Below are 24,254 nucleotides of genomic sequence, written 5' to 3'. Positions count from 1 at the left end.
GCCAGAGCGTCAACGCACGACGCGTCTTCCTACTTCTGCGCGACATCTCCCTCGTTCCCAGCGCCCTTTCTTCCGGAAGACTATCGAGAACAGAGACTGGATATGGCCAGAGAGGCCCCGACGTACAGACCCTTCCCTCCTAGGGACCAGGGAACCGACACCCAATTCCGGAGGCGTCTATCTAGCCGGTCCTCCGATCACCATAGAGAGGGCGGGCGTCGCGGTAGAGTGCCGCGTCGCGTCCATGTGACGTCACGTACGAGCCCTTCACTGACGGCTTTCCCCGCCCACCCTAGCTCCCTGTCTCTCTTTCCGGACCTGGCTAAGGAGGAGGCGCCATCATGGTGAGCGCGCTTTGCGGAGTTTGGGCATTGATCATCCGTTGCCATCCGCTGCGGTCTGGGACCGAGGATGTTCCAGAGGGAGGCAGGGGTCCCAGGGTGTCCAAAGGAAGCGACTCCCGGGCTGGGGAGCTATTTTGGGGGCTTGAAGAGCAGAAATGGGAGTCGTCAATTTCTCGTCCTCCCGTATTCTTTTATGGTTCCCATTGAGTACATGACCAACTTGAGGGGTAAGGGAGTTAAATATGACCGGTAACGTAATGACAATAAAGAGCGGAGTCAGAATTCGGACCCAGGCGCTGATCCCACAGCCACTCTTGCCTGTGCTGCCCTTGGACCTGTCACTCCCCGGCCTGGAAAGCTGGGTTCTGGGGGAGTTGCTGAGCGTCTGGTGCCTGGGTGTGGGGACCAGGCAGGCTTCGATTCGAATCTCAATTCACTGCCCAACGTATCATTTCTGTGCGGGGAAAGCATCTTGACTTTATCATTGGGGGCCCAGTAATTATGTCTCACAGATGTGAGTTTGGGAAGAAATAAGTCCCGGGAAGTGTGCTTGTTGTAGGCTTTTGCGTATATTAAGTGCTGGAGGTATCAGTGGTCAAATACCTCTTTCCAGTTAATAGCATAGTAAACAAAAAAAAACCTCTTTAGGCAAGTAGGCAGGGGCTGTAGTGGAAATCGTAGGCTGCTTTCAGTTTTTTTTTAGCGCTAAAGTGGGAAACTAACTTCATAAAAGATTGTTGGATTCAAGGAGATAGTATAAGAAAAGTCCTAGAAGTAGTTTTGTACGGATTACTGAAAAAAAAAAGTTCATTGATACCGTAATACCTTTTTAAGTCTGCCTTTGGTTTAAGTGATTTTGGTTCTGCTTTTTCGGAGTGAGTTTGGGGTGCTTAAATAATACATCCCTGAAAACACAGTTTAGTTCTTTGGAACTAAAAATTTGAGTCAGTGTGGCTCCTTTGTTGAGGTCTTTCAGGGTGTGTGCTGTGTGTCATGTGCTGAAGGCTTATGTTGAATTAGTTTTTTTCTACAAAGGGGTCATTGGGTAGGGGGTTAAGTGGTTTTTCCCAGAGCTCTCCGAGTGTCAGATTGGAGTTCGTTGTCTCCAGAGACTGCATTAGCTCTTGCTCAGAGGTAAGGGCTCATTGAGAATGTTTGTGAGGTGAGGATCGAGTCAGGGCTGGGTTCATGGTCTTCCCTTCACCCCTGCAGGGAGTTGACATCCGCCACAACAAGGACCGAAAGGTTCGACGCAAGGAGCCCAAGAGCCAGGACATCTACCTGAGGCTGCTGGTCAAGGTGAGGTTGGGCCTGAGACCCTTAGACAAGGCCACCCCCGAACTACAGGTTCCAGAGCCTCTGTGGCAGTATTGGTCCAAGCTCGAATCACTGGTTCTTTCTCCAAGCTTTTGGGGAGTCCAGAGTTTTTCATCCTCTGACCTTGGATGGGGAGGGAGGTTTTCTGGGTCTCCAGCCAGGAGAGATCTGGGCCAGCTCGCTCCCTTGGGCTCAGCAGGATGGGGGAAGCCCTCAGTCATTTGCCCCTTTGTTAGAAAGCCATGGGGGAGTCGGCTGCCCTGGGGCCTCATTCTTCCTTTTTCCTTCTCCAGCTGTACAGGTTTCTGGCCAGACGAACCAACTCCACCTTCAATCAAGTTGTGCTGAAGAGGTTGTTCATGAGTCGCACCAACCGGCCACCCCTGTCGCTTTCCCGGATGGTGAGGGACTGATGCTGGGAGCATCCTCAACCTGGGGGGCAGCTGGATGGTGTCTGCTGGACTTCAGGGGGAAGGGCGGGCTTGCAGCTCTGGTGGTGGGCACAGAGCTCTAAACCTCTGGTTGTAGCTGAACAGCAGGGGCTTTGGACTGGCTTGGTCTCATTTTCTTTCTCATTGGTTGGTGCTGGGTGCTGGTTACAGCGACCTTAGGAGGCCTTCCTGAGGCCAAGTCATAGAGCAAGCCCCGTATGTCAAGAGCTCTCTGTAGGTGACATCTCTTGAACGGGTCTGGTTTTTGTTTTTGGGTTTTTGGGGCCGCACCTGCAGCATAAGGAGGTTCCCAGGCTAGGGGTCGAATCAGAGCTGTAGCTGCCAGCCTCCCCACAGGTCATGTCAACGCCAGATCCTTAACCTGCTGATCGAGGCCCTGGATCGAACCCAAAATCTCATGGTTCCTAGTCGGATTCGTTTCCGCTGCACCATGATGGAAATTCCTGTCTTTGCATTTCCTTTGGAGATGTTCTTCTCAGGCTGAACCTGAGATTAGGATTGTGCTGGTTTGAGAGCTGTGGTGTGGGTGGGCATGACTGTTGGTTCTTGGGGTGCTTGAAGCAGTGGGGTTGGATTTAACCGTCAGAAGGGACGTGCTGAATGTGCGTAACACCCCCGCCTCCAGATCCGGAAGATGAAGCTTCCTGGCCGGGAAGGCAAGACCGCTGTGGTCGTAGGGACTATAACCGATGACGTGCGTGTCCAGGAGGTGCCCAAATTGAAGGTGCGTGGGGATGGGGCACAGCGCGGTGCAAGGGTCAAGGTGAGGTCCCACAGATGCACCTCAAGTCCTTGTCCTACTGTCATGCTATCTGGCTCATCCTCAGTCTTCCTTCTCTGGACAAGGCCTGGATTGAAGGGGGGGCGTCCTGAGCATTGCTGGTGGCATCCCTGGGCAAACCCCTTTTGGGGCCTTGCTGACAATGCTGGCTCTTGATCCAGCCAGGGTTCAGATCTAGATGTGTCTGCCACTTTATCATCTTTGGACAGCCCTGGATCTCTTTTGTGCCTCAGTTTCCTTCTTTTTTGCTTTTTAGGGCCGCACCCATGGCATATGGAGGTTCCCAGGGGTCCAATGGGAGCTACAGCTGCCGGCCTACACCACAGTCGCAGCAACGCCAGACCCTCAACCCAGTGAGTGAGGCCAGGAATCAAACCCGCATCCTCATGGATAGTGGTTGGGTTCAGTATCACTAAACCACAAGTGTTAAAAAAGGAACCACAATTTCCTTCTGTAACAGTTTAGGGTTATGGTGTTAAAGCCATTTCTAGACGCAAAAATAGAAGAATGGCTGTTGTCAACTCAGAAAGCTCTCTCTGAGTAGTTGGCGTTGGCTCTCGGGCTGAGCAAGCAGCCGAGACTCTTGTCCTGGGTCTGGGCAGTTGGTAGTCCGTCCCAGCAGGCCCTGTCACTGTCCAGGGGGCTCTGACCACACCTGTCCTGTGTCCTCCAGGTGTGCGCTCTGCGCGTGAGCAGCCGTGCCCGGAGCCGCATTCTCAAGGCCGGGGGCAAAATCCTCACCTTCGACCAGTTGGCCCTGGACTCCCCCAAAGGCTGTGGCACTGTCCTCCTCTCTGGTGAGTGGTGCTGAGTGGCTGGCAGGGGGCCCGGGGGTGGGAGTGGTCCGATGGGAGCTGTGTGACTGCTGGCAGCCTTTACTTTCCCTGGCCTGGGAGGTCAGGGACACCCTCACCCCAGATCAGCCTGAGCCACCCCTTGCTTCCCTTCCCCAGGGCCTCGCAAGGGCCGCGAGGTGTACAGGCATTTCGGCAAGGCCCCAGGGACCCCGCACAGCCACACCAAGTGAGTATACCTAGTCCTGCCTCTCTCCTGGACCCCACGCTGCAGCTCTAGGCTTTGCCATGCTTCCAGCTGCTTTTCCTCCCACTAGTCCAGCCTCAGGCCGTTCTGGAGTCCCCCACCCCATTTTACCCGCTTTTTCTTCAAGACTTGGCTTGAAGCTGTAAACCTAGCCTGCTCCTGGGCTTTGAGCTCCCTCCGCAGGCAGCATCACAGATGCACAGGTTCTTTTAGGTTCAGGTGGGGCCTGTGTTTTGTCCAGCTCTGGGGCACCCAGGTTGATGCCTAGTGAGGGAGCTTCGGCAGCCCCTCCTGGCATCTTGGCTTTCGGCACTGCCGGTTGGTCTTTCTTGGGTTGAATGGGGCCTCCTGGTGTCCCTGTGCTGCTCTGATAGAACAAGCATCACTGTTCTAAGCCACCAGCTCGCAGACCAGCCCCACCATCCCTGATGTGGGCCGGCTCTCACCCTACCTTCTCTCCCTGCAGACCCTATGTTCGCTCCAAGGGCCGGAAGTTCGAGCGCGCCAGAGGCCGACGTGCCAGCCGCGGCTACAAAAACTAACCCCAGAGCCTGCCTTGTTATTAAAAAGATTTTGAATGCTGGTGGTCCTTCGTGTGGTTTTTGGCAACATGGGTGGGGGAGGCTCTGAGCCTTGGGTGGGAAGCCTTTGTCTGGGGGGGTGGATGCCACGCCCCTTTCTGCAGTCCTGCATCTGGGATGAGCCCCTTCTGCTGTGCTGAGGGTGGAGTCTGCGGGTCTCCTGTGTCTTCCCCCAGGGTGCCCGCCCTAATCCTGCCCAGGCCCTCCCGCGGGCCTTTGGGCCTCAGAGCCCCACCTCCTTCCCTAGAGCCAGGTGTGGGGCGTTAGCGCACCTGCTCCCTTTTACGGTTAGCCACACCTACTCTTAAAGGACCCGCGGCCTTGGCTGGGATCTGGGTCGGCTAGGGGTGGCAGGCAGGGCGCGTACCGGGAAGTACAGGTGGAGCGGGCCTCTGGGGGAGGGAATGCGTGGGAACAGGTGAGGTGCTCCCTCTCCCCCGAAGCTCCAGTCTGGCGGGCCGCTGGCCCGGTGAGTGTGTTCCTGGAGCTGGGACCTGCCTTCCCTGGGGTCCCCCAACCCCAGACCACCAGGGATCAGCCCTGCCCCTGTGTTTGCACAAGGGGCTGGGTTCCCCGGATCCCAGGCAGAAACCTGATGAATAAGGCCGGTCGCCCGGAAGAACCGCAGAAATAAAAGCAGGAGGTCTCCAGCCCCCTGATCTGACTGTTCCCGGCAAAGGCAAGAGGAGGAGAGGGTGTGGAGACCTGGACGTGCTGAAGGGGCTGGGAAGGAGGGAGAAAGGGTGGCCTGGCTTTATTCCTCTTCTCTTTGCAGGGCTGGTCGCTGTGGTCTGGAGGAGGGGTGCTGCCTGGGTGCTGGAGTTAGGAGGGGCTGCTGGTTTGCAGGGATCAGGGGTCTACAGGCCAGACAGAGGTTGGGTGGAGAGCCTCAAAGGGGCAGCTTGGGAGGTTATGCAAGTGGTCGTTGCCCAGGAATCAGTGCGTGATCTGACTGCACGGCATAGTGGGATTAAGGCAGAAATCCAGGCTGGGATCAGCACTGCTCAGAGGGCAGCCAGAGACCACCGGGCGGCCCAGAGGACAGGCAGGGCCAGCGGTCTGAGGAACCGTGTGTGGCTCAACCTAGACCTGCTCAATAGTGAGAAAACCCCTTGCGGAGGGCATCAGGCACTGCCGCAGCCTGAGCGGGTGTGAAGGCTCAGGGAGCAGAGCCGTCAACCCACAGGGCAGCCTGGCCTAGCTCCCAGGTGGGGAGGGGGTGATGCCCAGATTTAGGGCCAGGGTGCCTTCTTCCAAGGCTCAGAGAGGAGACCCAGACAGAAGGCTTCCGGGATGGTCAGCCAGTGAGAGCTGGTGAGCCAGCCAGCTGGGTGTCGGGAGGAACATTCCAAGGGAGCCAGCTAGGTGCTCCACTGGGCCCTCGGGTATTGAAATTGTCAGCTGGAGGTGCTGTCCCCGGGAGGGGGGAGCAAACAGGCAGCTGGCTCTGCCTTTAGCGAGGGACGTTTGGGTGCTCAGAGACGGGCAGGCAGCCTGTGGCCTGAACGTGGTGGCAGAGTCACCCTGAGCTGGCTGAAGGGTTCATGAGGGGCCCTGTTGAACCCTCCGTGAGGCTGGAGATTGTCATGCCGTGGAGCAGAAACGGGCAGCTGACCGCCATGCAGGGCCAGACCATTAGAGGCCGGCAGGGAGCTCAGACGGCTTGTGGGCTCTTGGTCTGAGCCGCGCCGTGCATCCAGTGGTCAGTCACTTGGGCAGCCTGATTGTCGGAACTGTGAGCCCTTTGGACTTTCTCCGGACTGTCCTGGAAGCCTTGCACAGCCGCGCAGAATCTGCCTGTCAGGAGACCCCCCGCAGATGCTCAGACCCTGGACATGCAGCCTCACCGTCGTCCCACCTGAACAGCCCGATGGCGGCCTCCCAGCTGGATGCGCTGGAAGGGATGGAATGGGGGACAGGGGGGCTGCCCCTGACCGAGGCCAGCCCCAGCTTTCTGTACTCTGAGGGCCAGCGGCTGGCGCTGGAGGCTCTGCTGAGCAAAGGCGCAGAGGCCTTTGAGGCCTGCGTGCAGCGCGAGGGCCTGCGGCCCTTCCTGAGTGGAGATGAGCTCCGGGGCCTGGCAGCGGCCGCTGAAGACTGGACAGCGGCAAAGCAGAAACCCGGCAGGGCCACAGAGGGAGCCACCACCGCTGATGGGGACTCAGGTAGCCTGACCTACTGGCCTGGACAGTCGGAGGAGCAGGTGCCCGTGCTGCGGCTGGGCTGGCCAGAAGACTCAGCCTGGAAGGGGATCACCCGGGCGCAGCTCTACACCCAGCCACCTGGCGAGGGCCAGCCATCCCTCAAGGAGATCGTGCGCCAGGAAATCCAGGCCGCTCACAAGGTGGGGCTCTGGGAGGGTCTGGCATTCCTTCCCCAGACCTGGGACTGTGTACACATCCCCTGGGACCCGGGCATCCTGAGCCAGGCCCTCCTGAAACTTGTGCGTCCACGTCCCGGGAACCCAGGAGTCCATGCCTCCAAGCCCCCAGGATCGGGGCATCCTCACCACCCCCCAAGATCTCACCCTCACCCTCTTAGATAAGGGGGTTCCTACCCTCTCCCCAAGGCCAGGGTGCCATAGGCATTCATGCCCCTGGCCCCTAATTAGGACCCCCTGGTCTCAGACACATGCTCCATCCTCTTCCCAGATGTCTGCCCTGCAGCCCCCTGGACAGGCCTGTTAATTTTTTTTTTTAACATCTTTTTTGGGGAGCCACACTCACAGCATGCAGAAATTCCCAGGCCAGGAATCGAACCCGAGCCGTCACAGCAGTGACCCAAGACATAGCAGTGACAATGCCAGATCCTTAACTACTAGGCCACCAGGGAACTCCCAGTCTATTTTTTTTTTTTTTTTTTTTTTTTGGTCTTTTGAGGGCTCAACCCTTGGTATATGGAGGTTCCCAGGCTAGGGGCTGAATCAGCGCTCTAGCCACTGGCCTACACCACAGCCACAGCACCAGCAGAGCCGAGCTGCATCTGCAGCCTACACCACAGCTCACAGCAAGGCCAGATCCTTAGCCCACTGAGCCAGGCCAGGGATCAAACCCGCATCCTTATGGATACTAGTTGAGCTCTTAACCTGCTGAGCCACAGGGAACTCCAGACATGTGATGTATGATGACAGTTTCCAGCAGTTAGAGGTGGTGGGGGCGAGGGGAGGGCTCTGGGAAGGGCTTTTTTCTTCTCATTCACGCATAGGTTTTGCATGAACAGCGGTGCCTATCCGGGGGCCGTGTCTCCCCTCAGGCATCTTGAACATCCCAGGGAGGCTGGGCCCTTAAACTCCCACCCCCCACCCAGAGCCCCTCACCCTCCGAATGTCCCCCCAACGCCAGGCTCCACCCACAGCCCCTCTCCCCACCCCTCAGCTGGTGGCTGTCGTCATGGACATCTTCACTGACCCAGACCTGCTTTTGGACCTGGTGGACGCTGCCACACGCCGCTGGGTGCCCGTCTACCTTCTCCTGGACCATCAGCAGCTGCCTGCCTTCCTGACGCTGGCCCAGCAGCTGGGGGTGAACCCTGGGGCCACTGAGGTAGGGGCCTGGCCGGAGGGACCCCTGAGTCCCTAATTGCCTGGCACTGGGGGCAGCTGGGGCAGACCCTCCCATGCAGTCCTGGGTCAGCTTGGAGGGTCCCCCGAGCCGTGATGCCCAAGGCGGAGGCGGAAGTGGGGGAGCCTTCCCATGGGGTCCCTCTGAGTTAGGGGTATTTCCAAGAGACCCCTGGGGCTGGATACTGGCTCCGGGGAAGCTGGGACAGAGCCTTCCAGAGAGTCACGGGTCCCCCAGGCAGCACCAGCCTGGAGGGATCCTGAGCCCGCAGCAGTGGGTGGGGGGTCTGCGGGGTCAGCCTGAGCGGGGGTGCACCTCTCCCACCCCAGAACCTGGACATCCGAGTGGTGAGAGGCTGCAGTTTCCAGAGCCGCTGGCGTCGGCAGGTGATCGGCAACGTGCGGGAAAAGTTTGTGCTGCTGGACGGTGAGAGGGTCATCTCAGGATCCTACAGGTGCGGCTTCCCCCACACCCCTGCTCACCCGTTCCCACCTCTCCCGCAGCAGGCGCTTTCCTTGTCTGTAAAATGGATCTAACCCCCTGCCCAGGAGAAGCGGCGTCATGTAGCAGAACAGGCTGGCACTGGCCCAGCCGCTGGACTGTTTAGTGGCTTAAGGCTAAGTTTTCATCTCCTTAACCCTCTGTTTTCTTATCCGGAAAACTAGACCCACAGTTGGTGTGTGGGAGTTTTAAAAAACAGGGGGACCTGGGAGTTCCCGTGGTTGCTCAGTGGTAACAAACCGACTGGTATGCATGAGGACATGAGTTCGGATCCCTGGCCTCGCTCCGTGGGTTCAGGATCTGGCATTGCTGTGAGCTGTGGTGTAGGTCGCAGACGTGGCTTGGATCCCATGTTGCTGTGGCTGTGGCGTAGGCTGGCAGCTACAACTCCGATTGGACCCCTAGCCTGGGAACCTCCATATGCCTCAGGTGCAGCCCTAAAAAGACAAAAAAAAAAAAAAAAAACCAAAAACAAAAACAAACAATCCCAAGTGCCCCCATTGAGTACCATTGTTCTAGCTTTTTTTTTTTTTTTTGTCTTTTTAGGGCTGCACCTGAGGCATATGGAGGTTCCCAGGCTAGGGGTCCAATTGGAACTGTAGCTGCCGGCCTACACCACAGCCACAGCAACATGCGATCTGAGCCTTGTCTGTGACCCACGCTGCAGCTCTTGGCAACACCGGATCCTTAACCCATTAAGTGAGGCCAGGGGTCAAACCCGTGTCCTCATGCATACTCATCTGGTTCATTACCACTGAGTCACAACGGGAACTCCTAGCCTCATGGCTTTGAACCTTGAGTGGGCCTCAGAATCACCCCGACGACGTGTTACAACCCAGATGACATGTATTAAAACCCAGATTTCTGGGCCCAGCCCTATTCAGCTGGCCCTGGGACGGGGGCCCGAGAACTGGGATTTCTAGCAAGCTCCCGGTTGATACCGAGGCAGTGGGCCCCAGGGGACACACCTTGAGAACCACTAGCATGAGACTGGGAGGTTCTGAAAAGAAGCACGGTTCCTCGGGGATTCGCGGAGATCAGGGTGCCTGGCAGGTAACATAAGAAGTGCTCCATAAGCATCAGCTCTCGTTTATTATTCTTATTCCATTTTTACCATATTTCATCGACTCTAAGGTGCCACCAAAGAAAAGAAGCATGCAGATCAAAATGTGCAAAGATACGTGTCTTAGAACCAATGAAATACAGTCGTACCGTCAAACCCATCGGGCGTGGCTCCCCACCACTAAATCAGGCCTGAGGATGCTTCCCTGAGCCCTGGGCTCTGCTGGACAGCCCTAGAATGGATGAGGCTAGGGCCACAAGAGGTTGTCCAGGGCCTCTGGCCATTTAATACGGGAAGGGGGTAGAGGCAGGGGGCACGGGGAGCAGCGGAGCTTAGAGACCAGTCCCGGGCCCCGCCCTCCAGGTTGTCACAGCACGTGTCGGAGCAACAGCAGCACACCCAGCGCCAGGCTGGTGGTGGCCCCGGCCATCCGGCTGCCTGAGGGGTCGAGGGCCCCATTACACAGGTGGCCCGTGCAGCAGGTGGTGATGAGGCTGTAGGTGACGCCCTTGTAGCTGACAGGCTCCTCGCGGCCACACAAAGTGCTCTGCACACAGCCCTTGTTGATGATGGGGCCAATGTCTGGGGCCACGCCATGGCCCGTGAAGCAGTCCTCGTCATCGCCACAGCGCATGGGGATACCGGGGCAGGTCGCGGAGTCGGTCAGCTCACAGAAGACGCAGTCCTTGACGCCCGTCGTGCCCGGGGGCAGAGCCATCATCAGAAGCAGCAGCCAGCCGAGGACCATGGTGGCCTGGCGGCGGTGACGGTGCCCGAGCCAGGCCGTGGGCTTCCTGGGCCTCCCGGAACTGCTGGGTGACACTGCTCCCGCCCACAAGACCTGTACCCCTGCTCCTGGTCTCCCAGGGTCAGCACCTGGCGGGTCCTCAGTCCCCAGTGCCCCACGTCGCTCTCCAGAGCTCCGTCGTGACCACGGCTCTTGAATCCTTGAGTCCCAGAAACTCCCCCAGGGATGGAGAAGAGCCAGCGGCTGCTGCCCAACAAGAGTCTTTGTGGAGTGGAATGGGGTGACCTCACAGACCTGTCCCAGGGTTCCCACTGGCCGCTCCGGGGTGAGGTCATCGGCGGGGGAGGGGTGTCACAATCTCAGGGGCAGGTTGGCCCGCATGACTTGCCAGAGAGCAAGGACACTGCCACCCTGCCGAGGTAAGGATGCTCAGACCAGCTTTCACCATCCCAGCCCTGAACTTGTCTGCTCTGCTGAGCTGGGTGCTGTGCCTGCCGAGGTGCAAGATACACAGCCCTGGGTGAGCCCATTTTTCTGACGGACAGACTGAAGCTCAGGAAGGGAAAGTCACATGTCCAAGGTCCTCTGAGGCAGGACGAGAGCCCAGGTTCATTTAGTTCCAAAGAGGGCATTTTGGAGTTCCTGTTGTGGCTCAGTGGCTAAGAACGCAACGAGTATCCATGGAGGATGCGGGTTCGATCCCTGGCCTCGCTGAGTGGGTTAAGGATCTGGCGTTGCCGTGAGCTGTGGTGTAGGTTTCAGACTCAGCTCAGATCCCACGTGGCTGTGGCTGTGGCGTAGGCCTAGCCTGGGAACTTCCATATGCCACGGGTACTGCCCTAAAAAGCAAAGAGACCCCCCCAAAACAACAAAGAGGGCATTTACTGAGAAACGACTGTGTGTCAAGACCTGTCCTAGAGGCTTTAGGTCACAGCCAATGTGATCACGGGGGTAGCAAGGTGAGGGCCCCGCTTGCAGGGTTCACAGGATGTTAGTGCTCGGTACTGAATGGCCACTGGGCTGGCGGCTTGACCCATGTTGGTTGTCTGATTCTAATCTTCCTGTGTTTTAGCTCCATATCACAGATGAGCAAATTGAGGCAGGGAGCAGGTGCACCCAGAGCCTGGCACACAGCCAGCACTTAATAAATGGCAATCATTACAAGAAGCATCTAGGTCTTAAAACAGTCCCCGAGGGTGTCACAGTCCTTTCTCTTTCCAGAAGGGAAAAGGGAGGCAGTGCCCAGGTTTAAACCTGCATCTGACTCCAGATGACCTTTTTTTTTTTTGCTTTTTAGGGTGGCACCTGCGGCATATGGACGTTCCCAGAGTAGGAGTTGAATCAGAGCTACAACCACTGGCTACGCCACGGCCACAGCAACACCAGATCCGAGCCGTGTCTGCGACCTACACCACAGCTCACGGCAACGCTGGATTCTTACACCACTGAGCGAGGCCAGGGGTCAAACCCACAGCCTCATGGTTCCTAGTCAGATTTGTTTTTGCCAAGTGACAACGGGAACTCCCAGATGATCATTTAAATGTGTTAACTTCTGTTGCCCTCACAACCAACCCATGAAGGGTAGGTTCATGTTGAGGCTGGAGGGGTGGCAGGACTTGCCGGAGGTCACACGGCCTGTTCTGGGACTAGCTTGGGGACTGGGGATGGGGGCCAGGCCAGGCTGGGAGATCCTGACCCCTGCCTCCATGCTCTCCCCACCCCCCCAGCTTCACATGGAGTGACTCACGCCTTCACCGTGGCCTGGTGACCCTGCTGACCGGTGAGATTGCCGATGCCTTCAGCCGAGAGTTCCGGACACTGTATGCAGCCTCCTGGCCACTCCTGCCCGCCCCCACCCTGGGGCCCTATGTCAGAGCCCCGGGGGGGCTTCAGCTGGCTCACAGCCCACACCGCGTGGCCGGCCGCTGCTCTGTGGTCCCCGTGTCACCACTGCCACCACCAGCACCATCGCCTGATGGCTCGTTGGCCCAGCGCCTGGCCGCCTGCCAAGTCTTCCAAGGGGACAAGCAGGAGACCCTGGCCATGCCAGGGCCAGCTCTTAGCGACATCCTGAGGAGCATACAGCGCACCCTGACCCCCAGTGGCCCCCTGGCCCGGCCCAGCCGCTCCCTGTGGGACCTGAGCCGCCTGTCCCAGCTGTCAGGTTCTAGTGACGGTGACAATGAGGTGAGACCTGGTGGCTGGTCTGAGAGAGATTGGCCGGAGGAGGATGGAAGCATGTGAAAGCCTACGAGTGCCTGGCCCTGGGCGGGGGGTGGGGGGCGAGGAAAGCAAAACTGCTCCCCCGTGGTAATAACTGCATCGCCCACTTCCTGTATCCCTACTGTGTGCTGGGCAGGGGGGTGCCGTGTGGCATGGTGCAGAGACCCCCAGAGCCCTGGGTGTGAAACCCAGCATGATAATCCCAACCATGAGAGCTGGGGGTGGGGGTGGGGGCAGAGACTTGCCTTCTCTGACCCTCAGTGTTCCCATCAGGGTAATGGGCTGAGCCGCCATCCCCATCCTCAGTTTGCTTGCGGGGGTGGGGGTGGGGGTGAGCAGGAGGAGTCAATGAGATCGAATGAAATGAAATCACTGTCGTTACCATAAATCCCCCAAGTGGAATTTATTGTGATTTCATGCCCTCCTCATCCCAAGGGCAGTGAGGCAACGCTCTTATTATGCTCAGTTTTCCGGATGGGAATGCTGAGGCTCAGGCTGTGTTCAACCCACCGAAGGTTGAGCCCAAGGTCAAAGCAACCATCTTGGGCGGGCACCCTGTCACATGCCAGGCCCCTTGCCAGGTGCTTTCGCAGAGGCAGTTCAGTGTAACCTTTGCCACAATGCTATGTGGTGGATGGGATTATGGCTCTCCGCCTGCCCCTTTCACAGGTGGGGAAACTGAGGCACCAGGGAGGAATCAGACCTTAGTCCTGGTTTCCTCCCACGCAGAGCATTTATTTATTTATTTATTTATTTTTAATTTTTTGGCCACTCCCCACAGCATGCAGAAGTTTCTGGGTCAGGGATCGAACCCATGCCACCATAGCACCCAGAGCCTCTGCAGTGACAATGCCAGGTCCTCAACCCACTGCGCCACAGGAGAACTCCCAGGCAGGGCTTTTAAGTGTCCTGGGGGGGTGTTGGGGAGGGGATTAGGGGAGCTGAGGGGGTCCCCCCTTCCTTCTCTTAGCTGCTTGGAGACTGGGGTCCAGCAGAGCCTGCCCCAGTTCTCCGGGGGACCCTGGGCAGGGCCTCAGCATCCCCACCTCTGAAGCGGGCTGTTGAGAGGAGAAAAGTGGAGCCACGTGGGAGAGACGGGTGGATTCTGCAGGGATGCAGGCTGACCTGGGGTCTCTGAGCTGGGCCGCTTCTTGGCCTCAGTTTCTCCATCTGCTAAGTGGGAGCTCGGGGCCTCTCCGGAGTCTCAGGAATCACCTCCTCCAGCGTCAAGGGGAGAAGAGGGATGGGCAGGGGCAAGGTCCTCACCCTACCTGGTCCTGAGCCACCCTCAATGGGCATCCCTCCCTTGGCAAATATTTGCTCCCCCATGCAGCTGCTGGCTGCTTCCTGTTCCTCCGCAGCTGCAAAGCGGCACGTGGGGACAGATCTCCTCACCCCATCTCTAGGTCTGGGGGTCCCCAGCCTCACTGCTCACCTCCCTCCTGGTTCTGGAGACACAGGGGCCTCTCACCCCCCCTCACCTCCCTCCTCTCTCATCCTTCCTTCCTGAGCTCTCCCTCCATCCTCCTTTGCCCTCCTCTCTCCCAGCCTCCTCTCACCTCCTTCTCTTTCCCTCCGCAGCTCAAGAAGTCCTGGGGCACCAAGGACACCCCAGCCAAGGCCCTGATGAGGCAGCGGGGCACTGGAGGGGCCCCCTGGGGTGAGGCGGACTCCCGTCCGCTGGCCCGGTCCCAGCCCCGGGGCGGCCCCCTGCCCCTCACCCATGCCCGTCGCCTCCGCTATCTGTCCCCGACCCGGAAGAGGTTTGGCAAAGATACTGCATCCAAACTCCCAGAACCCAGAGGCGTCCGGCAGCCAGACTGGGCCGCCCAGCCAGGACTCCAGGGGCAGCCTTGACAGAAGCCAGATGGGGCCGGCCTGTCCCAGGACAGTCGGAAAACTGTCACCTCCAAGCCCCTTGCCTTGCTGTCATGCCTTGCACAAAGCTTCCGGCCTCAGAGTCTAGGAAGTGGAAGCCCCCCCCCCACCGCCTTGTTCTAGAACTTGGACAAGTCGACTCTAGACCTCAGTGTCACAGCCTAGAAAATGGGCAGCAAGTCTCCATTAGCGGGGATCCTAGAAGAGCACGCACCCTGTCCCTGCGGGGTCAGAACCTTTCTTGAGGAGAGGCCTGGCTGAGCGGCCCCCAGGCTGGAACTGTGTGGGGTGAAGCAAAGGGGAAACGTCCCCCAGCTGCTGAGCTCAGGAGCCGAGGGTAACCTGAGCTGGGCGGAGGGGAGAACCCCACCAGGGGAGCGGACCTGAATCCTGAGGGACAGGAAACTGGTGAGGACACACTGCTGGGGAACAGGTCAGGGCCGTGGACGGGGACCCAGCAGGTGCTCACAGGTGAGCTTTGGGGAGCTGCCTTTTACCTCTGCTCAGAATAAAGATGCTTCTTGCCAGAAAATTGCATTTCCAGAGCATCATGGGAGACCGGGGAATCCAGACCTGGCCCCTCCTCCCTCAGATGCAGGAGTCTGGGCCCCCAGCGGGCTCCTCACCAAGAAGCCAGGACTCCTGGTCTCCATCACCCTTCTTCCGAAGGACGCAGGAGTCCTGGCCACAGCACTCTCGTCCAGCGGAGTCAGGTGCCCAGCGCTGGCCTCCCTGCTCCGCCTTTGCCTCTGGGTGAGGCTTCTGAGTCACTGACCCCACTGGCGTGCCAGGTGGGTTAGAGGACCTTGCCCTGCCCAGGTCTTGGGTGCCCCGCGCGGGTCCCCACCCCCGCCTCCGTGGTTCTCCGTGGCGCCCCACCCGCCCTCGCGCGCCCTCTGCCGCCCGCCTGCGGCACGCCACCTCCACAGCGCATCGAGGAGCCGGGGCACGAATAATTTTATTCCTAGGGTCACGGGTGGGGGACCTCGGAGGCCTGGCCCGGGCTGGGGTTAGGATCGGGGCTGGGGTCGGGGTCCGGGCGGGCGTCCTCGGGGGTCTCGTCCCAGGGGAAGGTCGGCAGCCCCCGCATCTGCTCGCGGTAGACGCTGTCGAAGGCTTCGCTCTGCGCCACCGTGAAGTGGTTCTTCCAGTCACCGCAGATCCCTGCAGGGCAGGGAGGGACAGCAGAGGTGAGGAGCATTCGGAACCTCGTTCCCCGCCCGCAACACTCTGGCTCCCACGTGGCCGCCTTTGCCCATGGTGTTCCCTGTGCCAGTGCACAGATCTTCCCCTGCCACCCCCTCCGTCTCCACTTTGCCCCTTAACCTCCTACGATGATGGGTGATACACTGGCCAGACCCCTGGGCACTTTACTCTCCCGCTCCGTCCCTCCCTCCCTCAGCTCCCACCGCCCTTCTTACCCCTCCAGCCAACCTCTGACCTCCCTCCACCGGCCTCTTAAATCCTACCAAGAACATCCGCCGCCCCATCTAACATCCATCGCACCCTTCCCAGCCCCTGTGTCACCTCCTCTGTGACCTGTCCCTCACTTCCCCGGCTGCACCAGCGTTTCCTCCCTCCACTGCTCCTGCAATGCCCCCCCCCCCCCCCGCGCGCGCTACCTCCACGATTGCTCTGAGACTGGGAATCAGTGTTTTCCCTGCCCTCGGTGGGTGGGTGCCAGGCATCGCGCTGAAAATGTGATTAAGTTAAAGATCGTGCGATGGAAAAAAAAAAAAAAATGGAGTTCCCGTCGTGGCGCAGTGGTTAACGAATCCGACTAGGAACCATGAGGTTGCGGGTTCGGTCCCTGCCCTTGCTCAGTGGGTTAAGGATCCGGCGTTGCCGTGAGCTGTGGTGTAGGTTGCAGACGCGGCTCGGATCCCGCGTTGCTGTGGCTCTGGCGTAGGCCAGTGGCTACAGCTCCGATTAGACCCCTAGCCTGGGAACCTCCATATGCCGAGGGAGCGGCCCAAAGAAATAGCAAAAAGACAAAAAAAAAAAAAAAAAAAAAAAAAGATCGTGCGATGGGGAGGAGAGCCCGGATTATCTGGGTGGACCCCATTTAATGGCAAACATCCTTCTAAGAGGGCCGGGAGGGTCAGAGTCAGAGAGCAGAAGATGCTCTGAAGATGGAGGAAGGCGCGGTGAACCAAGAGATGCACATGGGGCTCCCCTGGAGCCCCCGGGAAGAACTCGGCCCTGCCGCCTCATTTATTTTTTGGCCACGCCCACCGCGTGCAGAAATTCCTGGGCCAGGGATTGAACCAGTGCTACAGCAGTGACCTGAACCACGGTGGTGACCTTATCAAATCCTTAACTGTTTGGCCACCAGGGAACTCCTTCCTCCCTCCTTCCTTCCTGCCTTTCTTTCTTTCTCTTTCCTTTTCTTTCTTTCCTTCTTCCTTCCCTAGGTTATTATTTCTTTAGGTTATGCACGTATTAATTTTGGTTGACACTTTAATTTCGCCCAGTGAGACTGATTTTGGACTTCTGACCTTGGCATTGCTTATGTGTGTGTTGTTTTTTTTAGGGCCACACCTGCAGCATATGGAGGTTCTCAGGCTGGGGGTCGAATCGGAGCTACCGCTGCTGGCCTACACCACAGCCACAGCAATGCCAGATCCAAGCCACTTCTGTGACCCACACCACAGCTCACGGCAACGCCAGATCTTTAACCCACTGAGCGAGGCCAGGGATCGAATCCACATCCTCAGGGATAGTAGTCAGGTTAGTCACTGCTGAGCCACAAGGGGAACTCTGCATGTGTGTTGTTTTAATCCACTAAGTTTGGGATATTTGGTTACAGCAGGACTAGAAAACTGACACTCCCACCCTCACCCCGAAACCCAACACTTGAATATTTCTGGGTGAACATTAAAACAAAGAAGCGTTCACAAAGATTCTCAGTAGCCTCACTGTGGTTCAGGGCTGGCTTTGGCCAGCCTTTCCTTCCCATCTGGAACTCTCTGGGAGTGTGCTGGGCCGGGAACGGCAGGCAGGGCCTCAGCACCTGCTGTGTGCCAGGCCCCGTACTAAGCCCTGTTGCAGGGGGGTGTCAGTCCTGGGTCCACAGTGACCCCACGAAGGCAGTTCTGTTCGGAGCACTCCCATGTAACAGCTGGCGAAACAGGCCCAGAGAGGTTAAGTAACTCGCCCAAGCCACACAGCCAAGAAGTGGCCTCAGGGGGCTTGGAACCCCAGAATCCCCTCACCTTTCCGGAGGAAGGCACCACGGCGCTGGTCCAGCAGGCTGGTGGGCAGCAGCGTGAAGTTAGACATGGCGTTGGCCTTCATGGCATTGAAGGCTGAGTGAGCCACAACGGAGTCCAGCGCCTCCTTGCCCAGTGGCCGGCCCAGGAACTGGCAGACGCGCTGCACGGAGCTGTGGAGATCCTGGGGGCAGGGGACAGGGGTCGGGATGGGTTGGCAGAGAGAGGGGACTGCGGGTGAGAAAGGGACACCAAACCCTGTATTTGGATGCCTGAATCCCAGCCCAGACCTGGAATCTTTGCCTCAGTTTCCCCACCTCCCAGCCGAGGGGTTGGGCTGTGGCCTCTGAGGGTTTTTTCAGTTTGGGGTTTTGGAGAGTTTTGTGGGAGGGAGGGAAGGGGCAAGGTCAGAGGTCACAGCAGGGGACAGATGTCCATCCAGCATCTTATGCAGGATCCCCTTCATATTAAAAAGTCACTATGAATTGAGCATCTCCTGTGACACACAACATAGGCCGCCACTTCTTTATTTTTTTGGCCGCCATCACGTCATGCACAAGTTCCTGGGTCAGGGATCGCATCTGAGCCACAGCAGTGACAGTGCCAGATCCTTAACCCGCTGAGCCACCAGGGAACTCCCCTTGAGTGCCTACTGTGTACCAATCTCTGGACCAAGCCTCTCATGTGTATTTGTGCCGATTCTCTCAATAGCCTGGCACAGAGGTGTCATTGCCGCAATCAGTAAATGGAGGCCCAGAGAGGGGAGGACACCTGTCCAGGGTCACACAGCCAAGGAAGAGCTCACAGCTGAGTCCCCAAAGCCCCTGTCTTCCGTTCTATCTCCCTGCCCTCTGTGATCTGCAGCGCCTGGCATAGCCAGCCTTCTGGTCAGCTCTGCCGACCACACGGCCCCAATTTTCCAGGTCATTCTTGGTTTCATAAGCCTCCATCACTTTATCCTCTTGAATCACTGATGTGGCCTAGAAATTCTAACATGTTGGCAGCTCCTCACACCCAGGGGCGGCCCAGAAACTCTGTCAGGCTGTGTGGCCCAGTTTTGGGTTTGGAGAATAAAGCTTGATGGAAAAGAGAGAGGAGGGGTAATGCCAAAATCTTTTCTGGATCTTTCCATCAAAAGAGATTTACCAAGGTAGGAAAAAAAAAAAAATCAAACCCATGGGGTCTGCAGTGAAGAGGTGCATGCCTCAGACAAGTCTTCAGCCCTCTTTGGGTTATAAACCCTCAGTTTCCTCCTCTATAAAATGGGGGCAGGAGTTCCTGCCATGGCTCTGTGGTTAACGAATCCAACTAGGAACCATGAGGTTGCGGGTTCGATCCCTGGCCTTGCTCAGTGGGTTACAGATCTAGCGCTGCCATGAGCTGTGATGTAGGTCACAGACACGGCTGGGATCCCGAGTTGCTGTGGCTGTGGTGTAGGCCGGCAGCTACAGCTCCAATTAGACCCATAGCCTGGGAACCTCCATATGCCGTGGGAGTGGCCCCAGAAAAGGCAAAAAGGCAAAAAAAAAGGGGGGGGGGCAATGACGATTTGGGGATGAACCATTAAACAGGACAATTTTTTTTTTGCAGCTCAAAATGGGTTAAATGTCAGCAATTTCTTGTGGTTTGATCTCGTCTGTACCTCCCCTGTCTGCTTCTTGAGAGGGTCGGATGGGATCATCCGTGTGCAGTATTCGGTGGCCGGCAGTTGTCAGCCCTCAGGAGGCTGAAGCATCTATTATTATGGTTCTTACTATTCAGAGGGGCCCTCGCTCAGAACCCAATCCCTCTTCCTTTGCACACTGTACTGACACTTTGCTGTACTTTTGCTGTCAGATGCTTATAACATGCCACTGCCAGGTATTGAGGTCCTTGCGACATCTCTAGTTTGTCACCCGTTTTCAGGATAGACTTCCGAGGCTCTGCGAGATTTTGAAGAAGATTTTAACAGCTTTGGGAACACCCAGATCCGGGCTCTTTCTGCCACACCAAGTACGGACAGAAAGGAGATACAAAAAATACATGAACTGCACAAACAGGAAGACAACGTGTTTGGAGCTGTTGATGAAGGCACATGACTGGGAGCGTCTTAGGTTCCCAGCCTCTCAGGGTAGATCTTTGTTAAGAACTTAGAACAGCTGACCTGTTCACTGCTGTGGTCCATCTAGAAGCCCAACAGCCTCTCTGCAGCGGGGCAAAGCTGCGACATTCTTCGTGGCCCCGTCTTCCAGGCAGCCCTCCCTGACTGCCTCAGCTAGAAGGCCTCTCTCTCTCAGGTGTCTGCCCCAGGGATGTGCGAAGGGGTCCAGATGGGCTCCCGTCTCCCTTCAAAGGCGGTTTCCTTCCCTGCTTCCTTCTGCCCTTCAGGTCCCAACCATCAGGAAACTGTCCTCACTTCCCCCCTGTGTCACAGTTTTGCATGATCTCATTCAACCTGTCACCTCCCCTGCTCAGAGCTCCCCCCGCCCGCCCCGTGGCTCCCACCTGCTCCGAGAAAAGCCCGAGTCTCATTAGAGTCCTGCCCCCTCTCTGTCCTGCCCCACTCCCTCTCTTGGTTTTGGCCACGACAAGCCTCTTTGGTTGCCTGGACACTGTCAACCACGGCCTTGGCCCTGGCTGTTCCCTGGGCCCAGGACACTTTTCCCCAGATAGCGCCATGGCTCTCCCCGATCATCCTTTTTTTTCTTTTTCGGCCACACCTGTGGCATATGGATGTTCCTGGGCCGGGGCTCAAATCCCAGGCGCATCTGGGACCTACACCAGACCTTCAACAACACCGGATTCTTAACCCCTAAGCCCGGCTGGGGATCGAACCAGCAATGCCACCGAGACAAGCGGGATCATTCACCCCCTGCGCCACAGCGGGAACTCCATCCCCCGACCACCTTTCTGAAAATCGTGCCCACACCCACTCCAGACCTTCCTTCCCCGCTGGCTTCTTCTCCTGAGCTCTTTGCTTTCCGGGAAGGGAGGCTGGCAGGTGCGCGGCGGGGGCGGGGTGGGCTGAGGTGGGGGAGAGGGAGTCACCTGCTGCAGCTCCTCGTAGGTGATAAACAGGAAGTTCTCTTTGCCCCGCATCCGAATCCAGCCCTTAATGTGGTCGAACCAGGAGCCAAACTGCACTGCGGGCAGAGGGGAAGGGGGGTGAGGGGTGTGTGGGCAGCCGGGCCACGCCCACTGGGGGGCTCAGAGGGGGCCCCGCTAGCCCCACATGGCTCCAGGCTTGGCCCCTCAGAGCTGGAGGCCTCCCCCTACTCGTTCTTTCCCCTCCCCTGTCCTTCCCATCGGGTCCACTAGGGGCGCCTCCCCAGTCCTCACCTTCGCCTTTGAGAAAGTTCTGCAGGAACTGGTCAGGCGTGCCCGGGTCCTTCAGCTGCCTGGCGATCTTGGAGTAATGATAGAGCGAAACCAGCACATCCCGGGGGTTCCGGCCCAAGTAGATGACCTGTGCACGAGTGTTGGGAGAAGCTGTCAGCCTCTGAAGCTGCGTCCCTTCCAGCCTTCTGATCCTGCAGCAGGAAGGACTCGGGGTAGACGTCTCAGGGGACTTCCTAGCTAACGGGAGCTCAGATCCGGTCACTTCAATCCACAGGAGGGTGAACCCTCCCCTACAGCCACATTCTAGGAAGAGGGAGGGGCTGTTTCCAGACCAAGTGCAGGAACAGCTGTTTGTTGGTTGGTTTTTTTTGGTTTTGTTTTTGTTTTTGTTTTCGCTTTTTAGGGCCAACTGGCGGCATATAAAATTCCCAGGCTAGGGGTCGAATTGGAGCTACAGCTGCCGGCCTATACCACAGCCACAGCCACACAGGATCCTTAACGCATTGAATCGGGCCAAGGATCGAATCCGCCACCCCATGGATTCGTTTTCCACTGCTCCACGACGGGAATTCCTGGAACTCCAGGGTCAGTTATTTTGCACCTGCTCTTGCCTCTGTCTGGAATGTTCTTCCCCCAGACTCCCCATTGGCTCCTTCCTCACCTCCCAGGTCTTTGCTCAAATGACACCTTCTTACTGAGTCCTCCCTTGACCACCCTGTTTACAACTGCAACCCCATCCCTAACTCTAACCCCGCCCCTCTCCTCCTCGCCTAACTCTAACCACGCCCCCTCATCCTCGCCTAACTCTAACCACGCCCCCTCCTCATCGCCTAACTTTAACCACGCCCCCTCCTCCTTGTTTAACTCTAACCACGCCCCCTCCTCCTTGTTTAACTCTAACCCCCCCCCCAGAACAGAAATTGATCTCCTTGGCTGCGTTCAGTATGGTCCTCATTTACCCCATCTCTTCTCTGCCTGTTCCCCTTTAGAGCGTGGGTTCACAGGGCAGGTGTTGTGCTGCTGGATTTGCTGCTGTTCTAGATCAGGGCCAGGCACAGAGTAGGAGCACAATAAATCATCGATTGGCTTGGCACTCCTCCCCAACACACACTCCCCTTCCTCCTCCCGCACCTTGGCCTTGGAGTTGAAGAAGGCCTTGGTGAAGAGCTGGATGGGGAGGTGGGAACTCATGAGGCGGGGGCTGGGCTGGTTGGGGAGGCTGAAGGCACCCATGATGGCCTCGCACCAGGGCGACCGCTTCCAGATGGGCACCGATTGGATCCAGGAAGGGTCCCCGTCCTTGAGGATTAAGCTGATGATCTCGATCATCCAGTTGGTGCCTGTCGGGAGAAATTGGGTGAGTTGATTAGAGGTGGGGAGGGGTGAAGGGGGGATATGATCAAATTCATAATGGCTGCCTTTGTGGCACAATTTGCTACATGTTTTATTTCAGATTCCTCACAACCAGGAAAGAGGTTAAAGTTGATTTTTTTTTTTTTTTCTTTTTAGGGCTAAACCTGCGACATATGGAATTTCCCTGGCTGGGGTCGAATCGGAGCTTCAGAGCTGCAGCTGCCGGCCTACGCCACAGCCAAGGCAGTGCGGGATCTGAGCCATATCTGCGACCTACACCACAGCTCAGGGCCACACCTGGATCCTTAACCCACTGAGCGAGGGCAGGGTTCAAACCTGCAACTTCATGGATACGTTCTTAACCTGCTGAGCCACAGTAGGAACACTGGTTATCTTTATTTTTAAAGCAGGAAGCTGAAGCTCAAAGGAACTAAGTTGCTAGCCAAGGTGATAAGGCTAGGCAGTGGCATGTGGCTGGGACTGGCTAGCTGTCCACCTAACCCCATTTCAATTCCCTGCCATGAACATGACAGGACTACATTTTTCTAGCCTCCCCTGCAGTTACGTGTGGGGCCATGTGACTGAGTTCCAGCCAAGGAAGTGCAGGTGCAGCCATCTGCAGACATTTCCAGGCCTGGCCTGTAAACACCTGCCATGTGACATCCCCCTCCTCTCTCTGCTGGCTCGAGCCATGGATGCCAGTGCAGACTGGGGGCCCCGGGGAGGGCAGAGCCATAAGACGGAAGGAGCTGGGATGCTGGAGTCCCCCCACGTCCCCCCTCCCTCACGCACCAGTGAGAGTTTATAGAAATGAGAAGTAAACTTCCATTGGGTTCAGCTTCTGAGATTCTGAGGCTTATGAATTAGGGCAGAAGGACTCTGCTAATACAGAGGAAGCTGGAATTGAAGCCAGGTGTCTAGTCTTAAAATCTCAGCTTTTGGGAGTTTCCATCATGGCTCAGCGGTTAGCAAACCCGACTAGCATCAGTGAGGACAAGGGTTCGATCCCTCGGCCTCACTTAGTGGGTTAAGGATCAGGCCTCCCTGTGAGCTGTGGTGTAGGTCCCAGACGCGGCCTGGATTCTGAGTTGCTGTGGCTATGGTGTAGGCCGGTGGCTACAGCTCTGATTAGACCCCTAGCCTCGGAACCTCTATATGCCGCGGGTGCGGCCCTAAAAAGACAAAAGACAAAAAACACACACACAAAAAAAACCTCAGCTCTTCTCACTGCCCCTTCTTGGGGATAAGCCCTTGATTTCTTTGGGGAGCCACAAACATCAGTTGGAATCTCATCAATGACTCAGTTCATAGGTCTGGAATCCAGGAGACTACAGGCAGGTCAGATGAGAAATAATAATAATTATGCTAACAATCACTTGGTATTAGTATTATATTATCTTGAATTCTGACAACGACTCTGTGCCACATCCCAACATACTGCCTCTCAGCCCCAAATCCCCGCTTGGTTGCCCTGGTTTATGACACCGGAGCAGGACCCTATGAACATACCCTTTGCCAACTAGCGCAATGCTAAGATTTGTCAGTAGAGGGCGCTGGAGGAACCCTGCAGAACGATGAGGTTTCGCTTCCTCGTTCTGCTTCTCCTCAGGCTCTAGCGATGGACAGCGACCAGCGGTGCAATGGCTTGACCCTATTGATACCCCTCGCCCCCAGCAGACGCCCCAGCAAATTTCCTTAGGTGACCTGCTTCAGCCTTAAAGGGAAGGGAGGCTCCTTGTATCAGCTCTTTCTGTATCCGTTAGGTCCTCTATACCCTTTGGTAATTCCGTTACCAGTCTATATATATATATATATATATATATATATATATATATATATATATATAATTTTTTTTCCCGGGTGTGTGGTAAAAGATACTTAA

The 24,254-nt window shown here is 57.1% G+C and overlaps 4 protein-coding genes across 6 annotated transcripts in view; 2 read left to right on the top strand and 2 right to left on the bottom strand.

Annotated features, from left to right (window-relative positions):
• The first annotated feature begins 306 nt into the window (after positions 1-306).
• On the top strand, positions 307-4,518 carry RPL18 (ribosomal protein L18). The gene is made up of 7 exons (XM_021094700.2): positions 307-344; positions 1,557-1,643; positions 1,955-2,062; positions 2,739-2,837; positions 3,568-3,691; positions 3,848-3,917; positions 4,402-4,518. The coding sequence occupies exons 1-7, from the start codon at positions 342-344 to the stop codon at positions 4,475-4,477; spliced, it is 567 nt and encodes a 188-aa protein (XP_020950359.1). The 5' UTR covers positions 307-341; the 3' UTR covers positions 4,478-4,518.
• A 368-nt stretch (positions 4,519-4,886) lies between these two features.
• Positions 4,887-15,021, top strand: FAM83E (family with sequence similarity 83 member E). Of its 2 annotated transcripts, none has more exons than XR_014806566.1 (5): positions 4,887-6,860; positions 7,891-8,058; positions 8,406-8,685; positions 11,806-12,575; positions 14,193-15,021. XR_014806566.1 is itself a non-coding variant. In XM_003355969.5 (5 exons), exons 1-5 carry the CDS (start codon positions 6,387-6,389, stop codon positions 14,466-14,468), a joined length of 1,503 nt encoding a protein of 500 aa, XP_003356017.1. In that variant the 5' UTR covers positions 4,887-6,386; the 3' UTR covers positions 14,469-15,021. The 2 variants fall into 2 exon arrangements, 1 of the variants encoding a protein (XP_003356017.1); XM_003355969.5 differs by having other exon boundaries at positions 8,406-8,530; positions 12,116-12,575.
• Positions 10,008-10,388, bottom strand: SPACA4 (sperm acrosome associated 4). Its single transcript, NM_001177929.1, has one exon. The coding sequence runs from the start codon at positions 10,386-10,388 to the stop codon at positions 10,008-10,010; it is 381 nt and encodes a 126-aa protein (NP_001171400.1).
• Positions 15,022-15,429: 408 nt separating the features above from the next.
• The window catches only part of SULT2B1 (sulfotransferase family 2B member 1), a 35,217-nt gene continuing 26,392 nt past the window's right edge, over positions 15,430-24,254 (bottom strand). Inside the window, exons 3-7 of one of the 2 annotated variants that reach the window (XR_014804936.1) lie at positions 22,151-22,359; positions 21,020-21,146; positions 20,729-20,818; positions 17,705-17,885; positions 15,430-15,653 (exon numbers count right to left, since the gene is read on the bottom strand). Coding sequence is in view for 1 of the 2 variants with exons in the window: in NM_001243697.1 (NP_001230626.1) it covers positions 15,460-15,653; positions 17,705-17,885; positions 20,729-20,823; positions 21,020-21,146; positions 22,151-22,359 (806 nt within the window). In the remaining variant the exon portion in view is untranslated. 2 annotated transcript variants of the gene reach the window in all.

This window comes from Sus scrofa, chromosome 6, assembly GCF_054392235.1.
Source record: "Sus scrofa isolate SSC_HxYL_T2T_F1_AM1 chromosome 6, Sscrofa_HxYL_maternal_Yorkshire_Landrace_v2.0, whole genome shotgun sequence".
NCBI classification, from domain to species: domain Eukaryota; kingdom Metazoa; phylum Chordata; class Mammalia; order Artiodactyla; family Suidae; genus Sus; species Sus scrofa.
This window is presented reverse-complemented; position numbering and strand designations above follow the sequence as displayed.